Here is an 18,160-nt window from a genome sequence, read left to right on the forward strand (position 1 = left end):
GGGTAAGAGTATCAACAGTCTGATACACTTTATCATTTCACTTAGGAATTGAGATGATTAAAAACTGAGCTTTAATTTTAGCATCTTTACTCTCTAAAAGACTCAGGCTTTTACTTGTTTGTTTAGTTATTTAGCTTATTTTAACTTAATTAGTTAATTTGTTAAGACCCTCAGTCTTTTAAACTAAAGAGTTGGGGAACTAGTAGAAATTTGCTTTTGGGGGGATCTTGACTCCAGGTTTTGTTTTGTTTTATTTTTGTTTTTTGTATTTTTGTGAATCTCCTGAAAACTACTCAGAATCTAGACCTCTCAGCCTCCTATTAGGTAATAACATGTGTTTACATGTTTTTAGGGGAAAGCAATGGCAAATCTCAGTTGGATTTCTAGGTTTACTACTTCTGAGTCTTGTCTACATAATTTCACTATTCTTTTAGCTTGTTAGTACCTTCAGATATGTTTCATGTTTTCTCCCTAGCTTTTTTAGTTCTGACTAGAAGGATTTGTTTCATATTGCCTATTCAGCCATTATTGGAAGCAGAACTCTGTAATTCTGTATTACCTGTTTTTAAAAAAGTGATCTTTAGGGGTGCCTGGGTGGCTCAGTCAGTTCAGCATCCTATAATTGATTTAAGCTCGGGTCATGATCTAATGGTTCATGAGAACAAACCCCTCTGGCTATGTCTGGCAGCATGGCGCCTGCTAGGGATTCTCTCTCCCCTCTCCTCTCCCCTCTCTGCCTCTCCCCTGCTCATGTGTGCTCACTCTCTCAAAATAAATAAACTTAAAAAGTGATCTTTAAAGACTTTATTTGTAATGATATTTTTGTCACCAGAATTTGGGACTTCTTTTAAATATCTATATCTAGCATTGATTAAAGTTGTTTCACTGTTATCAGTGGTCCAAACAGTACATCATGGCTAAATTGAAGCATTGCACAAGAACTTCGTGTTATATTTATAAAGTCTCAAATACGAGATAATTTCTTTTCTGAGGAAAATTTTGGAGGTAAAGTTTTCTTTATATTTGGCATCTCGGGGATATTTGATTCGAGGATAATGGTTTCTTTTATGTGGTTTCTAGAAAGAAAATTTCTTTTTAATTTTTTTTTATTAAAAAATGTGTGGGTTTTTTTGTTGTTTTTTTGTTTTTTGAGATGCTGGGGGATAGGCAGAGAGAGAGGGGGGAGCAAAGAGGATGCCAAGGGGGCTCTACACTGACAGAGAGCCCGGTCAGGGGCTTGAACTCCTGAACCACGAGATCGTGACCTCAGAAGAAGTCAGTTGCTCAACCAACTGAGCCACCCAGGTGCCACTAGAAAGAAAATTTCTTAACAAAGATAGTGGTAATAGCTACTATTTGATTGTTTCATATGCACAGGGCCCTCTGTGCTTTGTATAACTAACCTCCACTAAACAAATCAATCTTTATAAACACTTTTAGGGCATATATACAGCTTTTATTCCCTTTTATAAATGAAATGAGTAAATTAAGACAAGGAGAGGTCATAGAGCCAGCAGTGTTACAGAAGTGGTGTGATCTAATATAGACCCATTTCGGTTGTATGCACCTAGCTTCCGTTCTGTTTGGGCTAATGTCTGTTCTGATGAATTGAAAACCTGTGAAAATATAGCTAGCAGCAACACAGATTCAGATGTAAATTATTGGAGATTGGCTCCCATTCTATGTGGAAGCCCTATCTTGTTCATTAACCTCATAAAAACATCAGCCCTTCATTTATCAATTGAGCAATGTAAATATGTCTTTTATTAAAATGATATAATTGAACTTTAATAAACTGTTAATTAATAATGAAGGAGACATGGAATGAATAAATGCTTAGTGAAAACAGCTTTTTATGTGCGTGAGGATTTGGTAGCTAGAGGGTGTTAATACAACAATTTCATCATATATCAATTTCAGGTGGAGCTTGAACATTTGATTAAAGTTGACTAAATATGGTGGTGAGTGCTTATGCGTAGAGAATATGGTTATTTGAGGGACACCTGGGTGGCTCAGTCAGTTAAGCGTCCGACTTCAGCTCAGGTTATGATCTCACGGTTCATGGGTTCGAGCCCCGCATCGGGCTCTGTGCTGAGGAATAGCTCAGAGCCTGGAGCCTGTTTCAGATTCTCTGTCTCCCTCTCTCTCTGACCCTCCCCTGCTCATGCTGTCTCTATCTCAAAAATAAATAAAACATTTAAAAAAAAAAGAATATGGTTATTTGAGTATCGTTATATTAGTTTGCTAATGCACATAATAGAACCAGTTTGGCCTGGAGATCCGTAAAGGAATAGACACTTGAGTCTGGCCTTGATGTAAGAGTGTATCACCTTTTCCTGTAAGTGGCCTGAGGTGATTGCTGAAAATCATTCACTTTTCACTTTACCCAGAAAACCTTACAAAGTCATGCAAACCAAGAGACTCTCATCTTTGTGTTCACTTTAAGAACACACATGGAACTACGTAGGTCATCAAGGGTATGCATATCCAAAAAGCTACCAAATATCTGAAAGATACCACTTTACGGAAGCAAATTGTGCCATTGCATCACTACAGTGATGGAGTTGGTAAGTGTCCCCAGGCCAAAAATAGTGGGTCTGGACACAGGGTTGCTGGCTCAAAAAGAGTCCTCTAATTTTTACTGCACATGCTTAAAAATGCAGAGAGTAATGCTGAACTTACAGGTTTAGGTGCAGATTCTCTGGTCGTTGAACACATCCAGGTGAACAAAGTCCCCCAAATGCGACATAGAACTTACAGGGCTCATGGTCAGATTAACACATACGTGAGCTCTCCCTTCCACATTGACATGATATTTACTTAAAAAAGAGGAGATTGTTTCTACACCAGAAGGGAGGTTGCACAGAAGAAAAAGATATCCCAGAAGAAACTAAAGAAACAAAAACTTGTATCCCAGGAATAAATTCTGCATAAAATAAATGAAATAAAAGTAAAATAAAAGAGTATTTCATTTTTTCCCTCTTTTTTAAAGGACTGGGAGAGAAGTAAAATTGACAGGTTGAATCGTGCAGTTAACTTATACATAGATATTTTTCAATAACTGTAGTATAGTCCTATAAATGTATTTTCTCTTAGAATTTTCTTAACATTTTCTTTTATATATTGAACTTTATTGTAAGGATACAGTATATAATACATATACAAAGTATATGTTAATCGATTGTTTATGTTATCAGTAAGGCTTCAGTTAACAGTAGGCTATTGGTAGTTAAGTTTTTGGAGAATCAAAAATTATATTCAGATTTTCAACTGTGTGTACGTCATTAAATGCCATGTTGTTCAAGTGTCAACTTGAAGTAGTTTATTTTGAATTATGCATTCAAATAGTGAAGGAAACAGTCAACAAAACTAAAAGGCAGTCTGTGGAATGGAAAAAGATACTTGCAAATGACATATCTGATACAGGGTTGGTATCCAAAATCTATAAAGAATTTATCAAACTTAGCATCCAAAAAACAAACAACCCAGTTAAGAAATGGGCAGAAGACATCAATAGACACTATTCCGAAGAAGACATCCAGATGGCTAACAGACACATGAAAAGATGCTCAATATTGCTTATCATTAGGGAAGTACAGATAATGTTAAAATTTCTTGTTTACTCTTGAAGATGGGTACTTAAAAAAATTCCTTTTGTTTCCAAAGTGTAGAAGTTTTGTGTTTCATCTGTTTGGATAATTTCTTACGATTTTTTTTTTTTATTGTGGATTTAAAAACATTGAGATAGTATCATGCTTGCTTCTAAAAAACCCAATAGTCATATTTTTGTTGAAAAGTATTTTAAGTGATATTTAAGTCCAGAGTTAAGTAAAGATTGGATATTATCTGTAAGCACTTAGCAAGGGGAAAATATTTCATTAATTGATATTAACTTACAACCTTTAAAAGCACTTCTTTTATTATAACTAAACACATATAAATAGCGTTTAAATACCTTATTGATTTTTTCCTCAATTTTATTTAATCAACTAAAAAAAAGTTTTTTATTTATTTATTTTTGAGAAAGAGCATGACAGGGGAAGGAAGGGCAGAGAGAGAGAGAGGGAGACACAGAATCCAAAGCAGGCTCCACGCTCTGAGCTGTCAGCACAGAGCCCGAGATGGGGCTCAAATCCACAACCATGAGATCATGATCTGAGCCAAACATCAGTGCTTAACCTGACTGTGCCACCCAGGTGCACCTAATTGAACTTTTAAATTTAAGATAACTGTAAATTCACATGCTGTTTTAAGAATGCAGAGAGATCTGGTGTACCTGTGCTTATCTTCTTCCAGTGGCAACATCTTGCAAAACTAGTAAGGTATCACCTCCAAGATCCTGACATTCATACAGTCAAGATTCAGAACGTTTCCATCTCAAAGATCCTTCATGTTACCATTGCATAGCTAAAACTAGTTTATTCTCTGTGCTTAACCTTGCTCCCTTAACCCCCAGCAACCACTAATTGGTTCTCCATCTCTATAATTTTATCGTTTCAAGAATGTTATATAAATAGAATAATACTCAGTATGTAACCTTTTAGGATTAACTTTCTTCATTATCCCACTTCTCTGGAGATTAATCAGAATTGTTGTTGTATCATTGTTTCTTTTTATTTCTGAGTGGTATTCCATGGCTTAAATGTTTACTATTTAACCATTTGTTTAACCATTCATCCATTGAAGGACTTCTGGGTCGTTTCAATTTTGTCTGATAAGAATAAAGCTGCTATGAATACTTTTGTACAGGTTTCTGTGTGAGAATAAATGTCTGTTTCCCAGGGATAAATGCCCAAGAGTGCAAAGACTGGATTGTATGCTAATTGCAAGTTTAGTTCTTATAAGAAACTGCCAAACTGCCAGTGTGGCTATAACCTTTTACAGTCTCCACCAGTATATGAGTGATCTATTTTTTTTCTGTGTTCTCATGTCATTTGGTGTTCCCATGATGGTTTTATTTAAGATGAAAGCCATTTTGATATGTGTGTAGTAATATGTTGCTATAGTTTTAATTTCCATTTCCCTAATAGGTAATGAAGTTAATTATCTTTTCATGTGCTTTTTTTGCCATTTGTAATATGTCCTTCAGTGAGTTATTTGTTGATGCTTGTATTCATTTGCTACTGCTGACATAACAAAATACCAGACTGGGTGGGTGCTTGCTTCGGCAGCACATATACTAAAATACCAGACTGGGTGGCTTGATGAACTCAGCTATTTCCCACATTCTCACAGTTCTTCCAGGAGGCTGGAAGTTAAAGATCAAGGTGTTGGCAAGTTTGGTTTCTCCTAAAGCATCTCTTTTGGTTTGCAGATGGCTGTCTTCTTACTCATACTGTTTTTTTCTGTGCCACCGTTGATGTCTTCTTATAAGGGTATTTGTCCTATTGGATTAGGGTTCCATCCAGATGGTCTCAATTACACTAAATTACTTCTTTATAGGCCCTAGTTTGATGTATAGTGACTTCCCGGATGAGGGCTACTGCATGTGAATTTGGAGGGTGAGAAGTACAGTCCAGTCCATAAAATACCTTTTGCCCCTTTTTAAATTGAATTCATTGTGGGTGTTTTTGTTTTTGTTTTACTGTTGAGTTTTGGGAGATGTCTTTATATTCTGGATACTAGCCCTTTGTCATATATGTGGTTGCAGGTATTTTCTACCAGTCTAGAATTATTTTATTCTTCTTTAGAGGGTTTTTCATGGAGCAAGAGTTTTTAATTTTGATGGGATCCAATTTATTAATGTTCCCTTTTATGGACTGTGCTTTTGGTGTCAAGTTTAGGAACTCTTTACTTAACTATATAACTATTAAAAACTGTTCTGCCATGTTAAAGTAAAAATGATTAGAGATCACAAATTATACATTTTCTTTTGCTTCGGGGAACTTGTGAATTTACGGAAAGAACATTATTTGGAAGAATAGGAGCAGGTCAGTCATGAACAAAAGAAATTCCTGCAAGATGGCTCTTCATGGTTTTCCTCATTTTTGCAGCTCTTCTGAGTAAAAACATTAGTGGGTTTTATTTTGGACTATATTTTAAGGATATTTGTAGAGCAAGCACCCTTGAAGAAGAGAGAGACTGTTTCCCTCCTGGACAAGGTTAGCTTGCCTGGTTGCATCATTATTTGCTTGGTTATCCAGGCTAGGAATTTGGGGCATCCTCATTAAGTATTTCTATTTCATCCTTCACATTCACCCAGGGCATCCTGTTAATTTCAGCTTCTGACATTTTCATCCTTATCCCTAATCCCACTCTGATTCATTACCTCATCCTCTCCAGTGTCATTTCTATAATACTGCTTTCCAGATTATTTTCTCCTTGTCTTTAGTTTTCAGAAGTTTGACTTAATATGTCATGTTATGAATTTTTGTCCATCTTACTTAAGATGTACTGACCTTATTCAATCTCTGGTTTTATTTCATTTGCCAAATGTAGGAATTTTTCAGCCATTATTTCTTAGAGTACTTTCTTAGCCATTTTTTTAAAGCTTATTTATCTTTGAGAGAGACAGAGACAGTGAGTGGAGGAGGGTGCAAAGATAGAGGGAGACATGAATTCGAAGCAGACAGCCATTGTTTCTCAGAGTACTTTTTCAGCCCACACTTTTCCTTCTCTATTCTGAGATTCAGATGACAAGAGATGTTATTTTATTTCTCAGGTCCCCAAGTTCTGTTTTTGAGTTTTGTTTTTGATTCTTCCTTTGTCCTCAGTCTAGTTTTTTGCTGTTGTTCAGATTGGACAATTTCTATTTCATTATGTTTGAATTCACTGATGGCTCCTTTTTTCCTTTAATACTGCTTTTGATTGTAGTCATTATTTAATTTTTATTCTTGTCTTTTTCTTTTTTAAAGTTTATTTATTTAACTTTAGAAAGAGAGAGAGAGAATCCCAAGCAGGCTCCACACTGTCAGCATAGAGCCCCTGATGTGGGGCTTGCTCTCGTGAACCATGAGATCTTTATATATTCTGTTTCTTCAGACTTTAACTCTTTGCTAAGACTTTATATTTTTTCATTTGTTTCAGGAATGTTCCTCATTGCTCACTGAAGAAGCATTTTTATGATGGCTGCTTTAGAATTTTAATCAGATAATTCTAATATTCCTGTCGTTTTAGTGTTGGCTTCTGCTGGTTATCTTTTTTGATCTAGTTTGAGATCTCCCTGGTTCTTGGAATGATGAGTAATTTTTATTGAAACCTGGATATTTTGGATATTATGAGATTCTAGATGTTATTCAGATCTTCTGTTTTAGCTGGGTTTGTTTGATACTATTCCATTAGGGAAAAGTGGGGTGCATGCTGCATGTTTACTACCATTCATGGTTCCCCACTCAGTCTCCATTGCCACCTCAGGGAGGTTATGCTTGCTATTATTGTGGGTGAATGTGGGATTTCTGGCTCCCCAGTAATTCTTTCCTGATAGCTCTCAGGCTGGAAGGGAGAGAAATGCCTCATTGTTGTTCCCCATGTTTCCTCTGATAGTGTCTTTCTTACCACTGGGTGGTCTGCTGTAAGTCTTGAGTCTCCACTCAGTATTTTCTTATGCTAGGTCAATAGGGAGGGATGAGGTCACTTTGTTCTTGATGGGAAGACTTAGATATACAAGTGCCCCACTTTGTCTTTGCCTTCATTGACACCAGGGGGATACCTTGTTATCTCTTGGTGGAAATTAAAGCCTTGGGCTCTGGCGGCCTTTTCTGACATCACCCCAGTGGGTTGATTGAAGCATCTCATTACAGCATGGGAAGCTCCCACATCATCCTTTGCTAGTAGGGGTGGGAATGGGGTCTTAATTTTTTTCCCCCTCTATCAGTAGCTGCACTAGTGCAGTTATTTTCTGAAAATTTTCTTTTTCCTGGTCCTTTGGCTACAGACAGTAGGCTTTTGGAGGGTTTGTTTCATCTGTGTTTGGTGTTTTTGGGTTATCAGCTTCTCTAGCGCTCTGCTTCTTAGTCTTTGATATATGAGGTAAAAATGAAAATCCATGGAACTTACTGTTGTTTAATTCTTTGGGTTGTAGGATCCATATCTAGTCTCTCTTATCTGCATTTCCTTGCTTAAGTTTGTTTTATATGTAACCTCTCCAGTTTTAGTTGTACATAGAGGAATAGGGAAAAGTATATCTACTCCCATCTTTTCAACAGTGTAAAGTGTGTTTCAGGTAGGACTTGATAACAGAAATCACCTCTAAAAAATCTTTGGATTGGATCCAGGTGGATATTATTGTCTTTTTATTTGTATATTTGTTTTTAAGACTAAATGCCTCTAGGCAGATTTTATTGGCAGAGATAATAATGAACTCAAATTAAAAGTACAAAGCAAAAATATAGAATCAATCCCTGGATATACATAGGTATCAGAATCTTTCTTGACAGCACAGAGACATACTTAATCACTAGTTTTTAACCTGTCCAGTTTTATTGTGATTTCTTTTATGTGTGCTGCAGTTCAAACACTTCTCCTTATTTTGAACTTTGGATCTAGTTACAGAGTGACTGATAATGTATGGAAATCGTTTTCAGGTTTTAGGTGTCTCATCTTAAAGGCTTTGTTAGAGTCTCATAGTCAAGTTTTACCTTTGGTCAGCTATGGGTATATCTGTGAGGATTTCATATTTTCAGGTGTTTACTATATAATATGAAAGTAGTATTATAGCACTAGAGGACAGTTATATTGTTATAAAAAACAAGACCTACCTTTTACAGGTAGCATAGCATTTTCACATTTCTTCAACAGTAATATTCTATAGTAAAATAGTAGAGTAGATACTAAAAAGCGTTTTCTTTGTATTTCTTTCTTGTAGGAAGACAGTTTAGAAGACGATGAAAAGAATTTCTATGACTCTGATGATGAACAGAAGGAAAAGACTGATAAAACGAAGAAGTCGTATACTATGGATCCAGACCATAGACTTTTAATTCGGAATACAAAGCCTTTGCTTCAAAGTAGGAATGCAGCGGTATGTTAAACCTTACAAGAAATCACGGGTTTTTTTCAAACAGTGGTTAAAAGTATGTAAGTAAAATAGAAGAGTCTTTATTTTTTAGTGTGCTAATGGAGCATATGTTTGTTTGTTTATATGTCAAAAATCAGGTTTTGATGAGATTACTTAGCTTTGTAGTTGAAACCTACCGGACTTCATTTATTTTTGTGGTTTTGTTAATTGGCTAAGATATGAGCCCAAGATGTTTCTCAGTGGATTGGAAGACTGTGCATATTTCTGTTACTTAGTTGTAATTGAGAGCACTTAATTTGGTATCAGTCCATAATATTCATATGAGCCTGATAAGAGTTTTTAAGAGACTAACACATAAAAAACCACCTAGCATAATGCCACATACATAAATAAATCTTCATTGGTAGGAATAAATAACAGTTAAAATCATCTTCATTTGAGTCCTGAGTTTGTTTTATGTCTTTTTATTTTAAATGTGCTTCATATTTCACAAGAATACATGTGTACAGTAACAAATTAGGAAATAGGAACTAGCAGAACTTAAAAAGCCCATCACTCAGAAATCACTGTATAATATCTTGATGCATTTTCTTCCAGATCCCTTTTCTGCATAAATATACATGTATTGACATGTGCACATGTCTATACATACATATTTTTTAAACCAAGGTAAAAATTCTGTATGTAGTACTTTTTAATCTTCCATAGTCAGTCCTTTCTATTTCAATAAAATTTCATCTCATTTAATACCAATTTATCTTAAATTATCTTTTATAAATAGATAATATAAACCAATATCTCTTGTTACAGTTCTTAAACCTCTTCAGTCTTGCAGAATACTCTTCTAGGTTTTCTCTTTTCTTCCTTTATAGTGTTATTTAATTTTTTCTTCTGCACTCTGTGTTACCTGTTAACTAGAAGTTCTATCTAAACATTAGATGGAGTCAAGTAAAACATTTTTTAAATATTTTTTAATTAAAAAATGTTCTTAATGAATTGTTCTGTTTAATTAGTAAAAACTTTGAAAATGTGGAATTGTACTTGAATTACTTTAAGTTTTCTGATGCTTGTGACTTTAGACCTTAGAGCTTTGTGTTTCGTAGTAATTAGCAGTTTTTATCTTATACCTCAGTCTAAATTCTATATCATTATTAAATAATCATACATAGTAATAAATATTATTTTACTAATGTTGTAAAATATGCTTATATTTCACTGAGCCCAACTTCGCCAGCTTATATTTAAGTAGCTCTAACTTGCCACCTAAAACTCTTCTTTATAATTGACTATTTATTTAACTTTGCCTTGGGAATTGATTTTATAATCCAAATACTTACTGATCAGAAATGTTCTTGAATGGTGAAACAAATAGAAGTAGCTTGTATTTCTTGTCTCAGCATGTTTTGATTCCCTACTTATTTGATTGTGTACCAAATAGACATAATTTACTTTTTTTCCCAGTATGTTTCGGTGTCCTGGTTATTTGATGCTGCTAAATATATGTAAAGGCTGACTTTGAAGGATTGTGAATAGCTTTCCTTATTTTAGCCCTGTTCTCAGTTAAAGGGGAGACTTTGAGAATGTTTTTTCAGGAAACTTATCAGTGCTGTGTAGATTGAATTGCAGACAAGGGTACTGGAAACAGTGTTGGGAGGCTGTTCCAAACAGTCTAGAGAAGGTAAGAGTCGTATCAGTAGTTAGGAATAGAAAAGTGCTTATAGGATATACTTTATCATGAATGTACATAATGTAACTGTAGAAGGCCTATCAGTTTGTATATTTTACTTATTTTGGACTTTGGAGATATGGGAGCTTCCCTCTTACAGAGCTTTAACAAATTAGACTATAAATTTCAAATTCCGATTATTGAAGAAACTTTATTAGAGTTTTAAGTACCGGGGGAGAATAAGTAGCCCTTGTGGACTTGAGGGAGTGCCCTAATTAATATATTAGAAGAGATGACATACTAAGTGGCATCTAGAATCTTAAAAAAACATTGACATATGGAGAAAGTACAGTTTACCTTCTTTCCAGTAGCATTTGACTATTTTTAACAAAATTGATTTAATTATTTTCTGTGAAATACATTAAAATGAAGCTTTTGGTTTTCTTTTATATACTAATACTTATTAGCCAGCTGCATGCTTTAATATTTTTTAAGTATTTATTTATTTGTGAGAGAGAGAAAGAGCATGAGTGGGGGAGAAGTAGAGAGAAAGGGACATAAGATCTGAAGCAGAGTCTGGGCTGATAGCAGAGACTCCGATACGGGGCTCAGACTCACCACTCATGAGATTATGACATGAGCCAGTCAGATGTTTAATCAACTGAGCCACCCAGGCACCCCTGCTTTAATATTTTTTAAAATGACTATCACCTACTTGTAGATTAAGACAGTCATTAATAGAGATTTTATTTTATAAGATTTTAAATTCAGTAGTTCTCTAACTAGAGTGTATTTGTGGATCATAAGTAAAGAAATAAAATATCCTTAAACTCCTTAAAAATTTTAAGCTTGTTACTTTTCTCCTAAAGAATCTGGGCTTCATTTGGAAAGGCATGCTTACCACTTTTAAAATATTCCCACTTTCAGAGCAGAAGCAGCAGTATTAAGAAGAGTAGGGGATTTGGAGTGTTATGTCAAGCTTTGTTTTGTACTGGCAAGCAGACTTTAGGTAGTTCATTTAACATCTGTTTTCTCATAACATCTTTTTTCTATTCTTTCCTCTGTATTAGTGTCCTAGGGCTGTCATAACAAATTACGACAAACCAGGTGAATTAAAACAACAAAAATTTATTTTCTCACTTGTAGTAGGGACAGAAGTCCAAAATTAAGATATCACAAGATTGGTTCCTTTCGGAGGCTCTAAGAGAGAAACTGCTTTTTGCTAGGCTACGGTGGTTGCTAAGAGTTCTGCATTCCCTAGCTCATAGATTCATCACTCCAGCCTCTGCCTCCATGTTCACATTGCCTTCTCTGTATCTTGTCCTTTTCTGTCTCTGCTGAGGACACTCATTGGCTTTAGGGCCCACCCTAATCCAGTGTAATGTCATCTCCACCATTATCTTATTAATATCTGCAAAGATTTTATCTCCAAGTAAGGTGATATTCTGAGGGTAGACGTGAATTCTTGGGAGGACACTCTTCAGCCTGCTTCAAAAGGTAGCAACATATTCATCTTACCTCACGGGAATTTTGCTGGAGTTAAAGAAGCAGTTTGTAGGAATGTACTCTGCAACTGTAGCGAATGTACTTGGAAACTGTAGCATGCTCCTGTGTTCAGAGCTAGTATTTTCATACTTTATCTTTCAGGTGGTTATGGCAGTTGCCCAGCTATATTGGCACATATCACCCAAATCTGAAGTTGGCATTATTTCTAAATCACTAGTGCGTTTACTTCGTAGCAATAGGTAAGACATGATGTTTTATATGTTTTTTCTTACTCCTTCAAAGGTAATCTTTGAATAAATGTCATCTGTCTTTCAGACATTTATTACATGGTTCTGTGTTATATCGATAAGTTTTCATACTTACATGATCATCATTAAAGCCTTTATATAATTTATGTCTTGGTTAGGGATAAATATAAAAGTTTTTTAACCTCAAGCTTGGCAAAGTTTAATATCAGATTTTTATCATTTGTTTTGTTTTCTGTGTATTAAGAATTATAACATTGTTTCAGCTGTTTACCTTACCCTGAATATTTTGTTATAATTAGTTATTTTAAATTTAAAATTTTTTCATTGAGTGCTTACCTCTACTAATAGAGTTGAATAGGGGTGAGGGGGTGGGAAGATGCCTGTTTGTTTTTAATCTTTAACGTGGCCTCAGTGGCACAACTACTTAGCCCTAGACTGACTTTTGCCATTCTTTAGTGAAGTCCTTGGTGTTCCTGTTCTCTCCTCTGTCTTTATACACAGTCATTCTTTTCCTCTTTATCAGTTCAATACTTTTTCTTTTCTACAGCTAGCTCAAAGGTTGTCAGAAGGATCTGGAATGCATCTTTCACATGAAATTTTATACCAGATTCATTTCTACCTTCATTTTTTAGTTATTTGGACATAAAATAGCATGACTTTTTTTTTTTTTAATCTGTCTTTTCACTGTGATCAGAATTTAGTAACAGCATCTGATCAAGAGTTTAGGTTAGTACTGTGGTCATGTTTATTCCATTAGCCCAAGAATACCTTCCCTGCCTGTCTTCAGAGCAGCTACAGTATTGGCTTTACATCTTAGGAATATAGGATTATAAAATTGGTTTTAACTTTTCCTCATGATGAATCAAATCTAATTTATTAATGGTTTATAGGACGAGTGTTTAAAAAGAAGATATAAATATCTAAGATTTACTAAACTCTTTTAAATATTATATTCAAGTTGAATGCAATATGATGCTTATTGCTGATTTTTTTATTCTTAAAGATACCTAGTTGGAAAATATATTCAGTGAAAATTCTCCTTTAATTTCTAGGGAAGTGCAGTATATTGTCCTACAGAATATAGCAACTATGTCAATTCAAAGAAAGGTATGTACGTTGTGAACACATAATTCAAGAGAGAAATGAATACATTAGTATCATAAATGTATTTATATGTATATATATATATTTTTTTTTTTTTTTTGAATCTAGGGTATGTTTGAACCTTATCTGAAGAGTTTCTATGTTAGGTCAACTGATCCAACTATGATCAAGACACTGAAGGTATGCATGTGCTTGTTTCTCAGGTACCCTTAGTACATATTTACTTTTAAGATACTGCTATAGCTTCTAGTATCTGCAAAATGGAAACCTCCTTTTTAAAAACCACAGACACATTTAGGGATTTTCCTTATGCTTTCTAAACTGTATTATTGTATCCACTTTCTGTGCTGCTTCCTGATAATACACAGTTTCTACATGCTACCTGCATCCTGAGTAACTCATAGTATCCTGAAGGAGACAGTCATGTAGATAAGATAATTTCAGCACTAGTGTGTTTTCCTGATATTATAGAGATTTGAATTGAGTACTGTGCAGAATAGAAAGATGGGGTTAATTCTCTAGGATTTAGAAAAGACTTGTAGAAAAGTTGATGTTTGAGTGGATCTTGAAAGAATAATATTTTTGTGAATTTTTTTTTATCTTAGTTGGTAGGTTGATTGGGAGTTTGTGGGTTTGGGAGTAGGAAAAAGAAACAGTTTATGCTAACAGAGATTATGAAAGAATGTTGTATTTATATCCCTAACTGCAGAATAGAGTCTAATTAGGGATATAAAGGTATGATAATTAAAACAATATGATATTTAGACAAAAATAAGTGGGATGGAATAGAGAGCATAGAAACAGATCGATGTGCATGAACATGTACTATATAATAGAGAACACATTACAAACCAATGCAGGAAGGATGGACTTTTCAGTAAATGTTGGAATGATTGGTTATGCACATGGAAAGTGGGTTTAATTATAAGAAAATCTAATATACATCCAAATTGAAGAATATTTTAGGAGTGCTTAGGTGGCTCAGTTGGTTAAGTATCCAGCTCTTGATTTCAACTGAGGTCATGATCTCACGGTTCATGAGATCGAGCCCCATGTTGGTTTGTGCACTGACAGCATGCAACCTGCTTAGGATTCTCCATCCCCCTTTATCTCTGCCCCTCTCCCGATTTCTCTCTCTCTCTCTCTCTCTCTCTCTCTCTCTCTGTCTTTTTCTCTCTCTCCCAATAAATAAACAAACATTAAAAAGACAAATGGATATTTTGGAAAATAATTGGCTTGTCCTCAAAAATGTCAAGGTTATGAATGTCAGAAGAAAGACTGAAAAAGTTTCAGGCTGAAGGAGACTAAAGATACAACTGAATTCAATGTGTGAAACTGAACTGGATCCTTTTATAATAAAGGATCGAGGTAATTTGTAAAACTTAAATGGGAGTATGATTGCATAGATGTATGTGTCAGTGTTAATTTCTTGATTTTCTTGGTTCTATTGTGTTTTCTAGGACAGTGTCCTGGTTTGTAGGGAATATACATGAAAGTATTTGGGGATGATGTGGTATCAGATTGGTAACTCTCAAATGATTCAGATCAAAATAGTTGTTACTTTTTCTATATGTTTGAGATGGTTTTTAAAAAACTGTGTAAAAAAATTAAAATGTTCTCATCAAAATAAAATACAAAGTCAAGCCATAATCCAGGAAAAAATATTTCCAGTACATATATCTGAGAAATGACTAGGACTCAAAATATATAAAGAACTTCTACAATCTAACCCTTCTAATTAGAATATGTAGACCATTTAATTAATTAATTTAATGTTTATTTATTTTTGAGAGAGAGAGCAGATGCCAGGAAGGGACAGAGAGAGACAGACACACAGAATCAGAAGCAGGCTCCAGGCACTGAACTGTCAGTGCAGAGCCTGATATGGGGCTTGAACCCACAAACTGTGAGATCATGACCTGACCTGAAGTCAGATGCTTAACTGACAGCCACCCAAGAACATGTTTTTTCTTTTAATTTTTAAAAAGTTTATTTATTTATTTTGAAAGAGAGAGTGAGTGAGTGAGCCTATGAGTATGAGCTGGGGAGGGGCAAAGAGAGAGAATCCTAGGCAGGCTCTGTGCCATCAGTGAAGAGCCTGACATGGGGCTTGAACTCATGAACCATAGGATCGTGGCCTTAGCCCAGATCAGTGTCAGATGCTAAACTGACTGAGCTACCGAGGTGCCCCTAGACCATTTATTTTAAATGTAATTATTGATATAACCCCCCCACACACACAAACCTTGTGGTTTGTTTTCTATTTATGCCATCTGTTCTCTGTTCCTTTCTTTTTTCATGCTTTCCTTCAGATTATTTGAATATTTTTATGAGTAAAAACTGAAGCTTTTTTAGTGAGTCTATTGAAGAAGGACTTATTTGCATATTTCTTATAACTGTAAATCCAGAAGAGAGCATTAAAATGTCCAGGTATTTGGGATGGTAGAATGAATGAGAACAAGAGAATTAATTAGTATCTGGAAAACAGAGGTATTATATGGAGGGCAAGTTGCCTTCTAAGTTTATTAATAAAGGGGGGAAAAGCCCAGCTACCTCAAATTGTTTAGGTTAACTAGATATAGGGGGTCTGTTTTACCCACCAAGTTCCATGAAGGTTGAGACCTTTGCTTTGTTCCCTACTTTATCTTCATAGCCTTGAAAAGACACTGACAGATAGTAGGAACTCCGTAAATGTTTGTTGAATAGGTGAAATAAACAAAGAAAGGCTCCTCACAAGGGGGTGTGCACCCAGGTGCAGAGGCTTCCTTCGTGTTTATTAGGCACCATTCTGGAAAAGACATTCAGGGGTGCCTGGGTGGCTCAGTCAAAGGTTAAGCATCTGACTTTGGCTCAGGTCATGATCTCACGTTGAGTGAGTTCAAGCCCCGAATCAGTCTCTGTGCTGGCAGTTTGGAGCCTGCTTCAGCTTCTGTGTTTCTGTCCTTCTCTGTGCCTCTTGGCCTGCTCATATTCTGTCTCTTTTCACTCTCTCTCTCTCAAAATTAAACAAACAGGGGCTCCTGGGTGGCTCGGTCGGTTAAGTGTCCGGCTTCGGCTCAGGTCATGATCTCGCGGTTTGTGGGTTTGAGCCCCGCGTCAGGCTCTGTGCTGACAGCCAGCTCAGACCCTGGAGACTGTTTCAGGTTCTGTGTCTCCCTCTCTCTCTAACCCTCCCCTGCTTGTGCTATTTCTCTCTCAGAAATAAATAAAAAACATTAAAAAAATTTTTTTTAAATGAGATGTAAACTGTAAAGTTGGGACAAACAGGGAAGATGTAGGATTCTCTTTTTTTGTAATTGTTTTTAAGCATTATATAATTATCTGTCCTCTCTTTGGAGATGTAGGAAGACAAAAATTCATCTGAAGGGTATAATGCCTCAGAATATTTGGATCAGTGTGACTTTTGTTAAAAACAGAAATGACCTTTGTATTAAATGCCTAGCCTGTGTTAAATTAATTCTTTTTATTTATGTTTTAAAATGTTACTCTTTTCTCTACCCTAGCTTGAAATTTTAACAAACTTGGCAAATGAAGCCAACATATCAACTCTTCTCCGAGAATTTCAGGTTTGTATACAATGCTAATCATAAAATAACTCCTCAAATATTTGTTCAGTTTACAGTCAAATATACATCTCTCTCAGTTTAGAAATAGATAATTGTGTTAAATAAAATAGTGATTTGGGATAAGTTTGGGAACTAAGAAATTGATAAATTTTCAAGATTAAACATTAACTACAAATTCAAAATTTAAGGGACATAGAATAGTAATCTGTTTCATGTTTCCATTGATATTGAAAGACTGGTTTCTAACTGTGGAGATTTATTTGGAAATTATGTTACTGGGAAGGATTCCGTGTCTCTGTGCTGTCATCAGTGTCAGTCCGTACTCTGCCTTCGTGAAAACAGCTTCACGTCTTCCCTGCTTGTCCTGTTGCAGTGGCCTGTGCTCTTATAGACTGTGTCCTCTTAGCTTCATGTGTTTTTGATCTGAAGTTTCTCCTGTCATGATGTTTTTATCATAGTTTTTGTTTTGTTGTCTTTATTGAAACCATTAATGCTCTTGGATGAGATGCATCTCAGCTCTATGCCCTTAAAAGAGTATTATTCACAAACTATCTCATGGATATGGCCTTCATGTTGGAATGGTCAGCGCTGGAGACTTAGTTGGTAGATGATAGCAATAGAAAACTTCATCTCAGTATTAGGAATTTTTATATTTCATCAGCAGTTTTCTTAGTAAAAATATACCACATGCTACACACAAATCACAGTTTTTGTCAATTTCCAACTTTTATGGATTTAATTTATTTTGTTGCTATAATCCTCCTGTATACCCATATTAAATTTCCTCTTAGATAAATAGACATTGCAATTTTTTAACTGTGATCTTATACCTTTAACCAGAGTAGTAGAATATTATCTCATGTCCTAGATTTATAATTTCAGAACTGGGTTCCTGTACTTTCATGCCGTATGTTTTCCTAGGAAGATGCCTTGTAAAATTAGGATGTTAAGGATATCCAGCCATCCTATCTTTATATATGCCAGAAAATATAGTATATATGCCAGAAAATTTACTATCTTAAGTATAGTATTGAAGTAGCAATATCCAGTAATCTATAGCTATAGAAGATTGTTTGGATTTGATTTTTACCTCATTTTTATAGGTTTGCTTTTT

General features: G+C 35.1%; 1 protein-coding gene across 1 annotated transcript in view; it reads left to right on the plus strand.

Moving 5' to 3' along the window:
• Nucleotides 1-18,160, plus strand: part of AP3B1 (adaptor related protein complex 3 subunit beta 1) — a gene marked incomplete at its 3' end in the record, with an annotated part of 255,186 nt that overhangs the window by 110,734 nt on the left and 126,292 nt on the right. The window contains exons 8-12 of the mRNA XM_039247437.1: nucleotides 8,804-8,959; nucleotides 12,270-12,367; nucleotides 13,429-13,483; nucleotides 13,589-13,660; nucleotides 16,984-17,046. Coding sequence (XP_039103368.1) covers nucleotides 8,804-8,959; nucleotides 12,270-12,367; nucleotides 13,429-13,483; nucleotides 13,589-13,660; nucleotides 16,984-17,046 — 444 coding nt within the window. The remainder of the gene's footprint in view (nucleotides 1-8,803; nucleotides 8,960-12,269; nucleotides 12,368-13,428; nucleotides 13,484-13,588; nucleotides 13,661-16,983; nucleotides 17,047-18,160) is intronic.

Source organism: Hyaena hyaena, unplaced genomic scaffold, assembly GCF_003009895.1.
Source record: "Hyaena hyaena isolate Hyena2069 unplaced genomic scaffold, ASM300989v1 scaffold_299, whole genome shotgun sequence".
Lineage (NCBI taxonomy): Eukaryota > Metazoa > Chordata > Mammalia > Carnivora > Hyaenidae > Hyaena > Hyaena hyaena.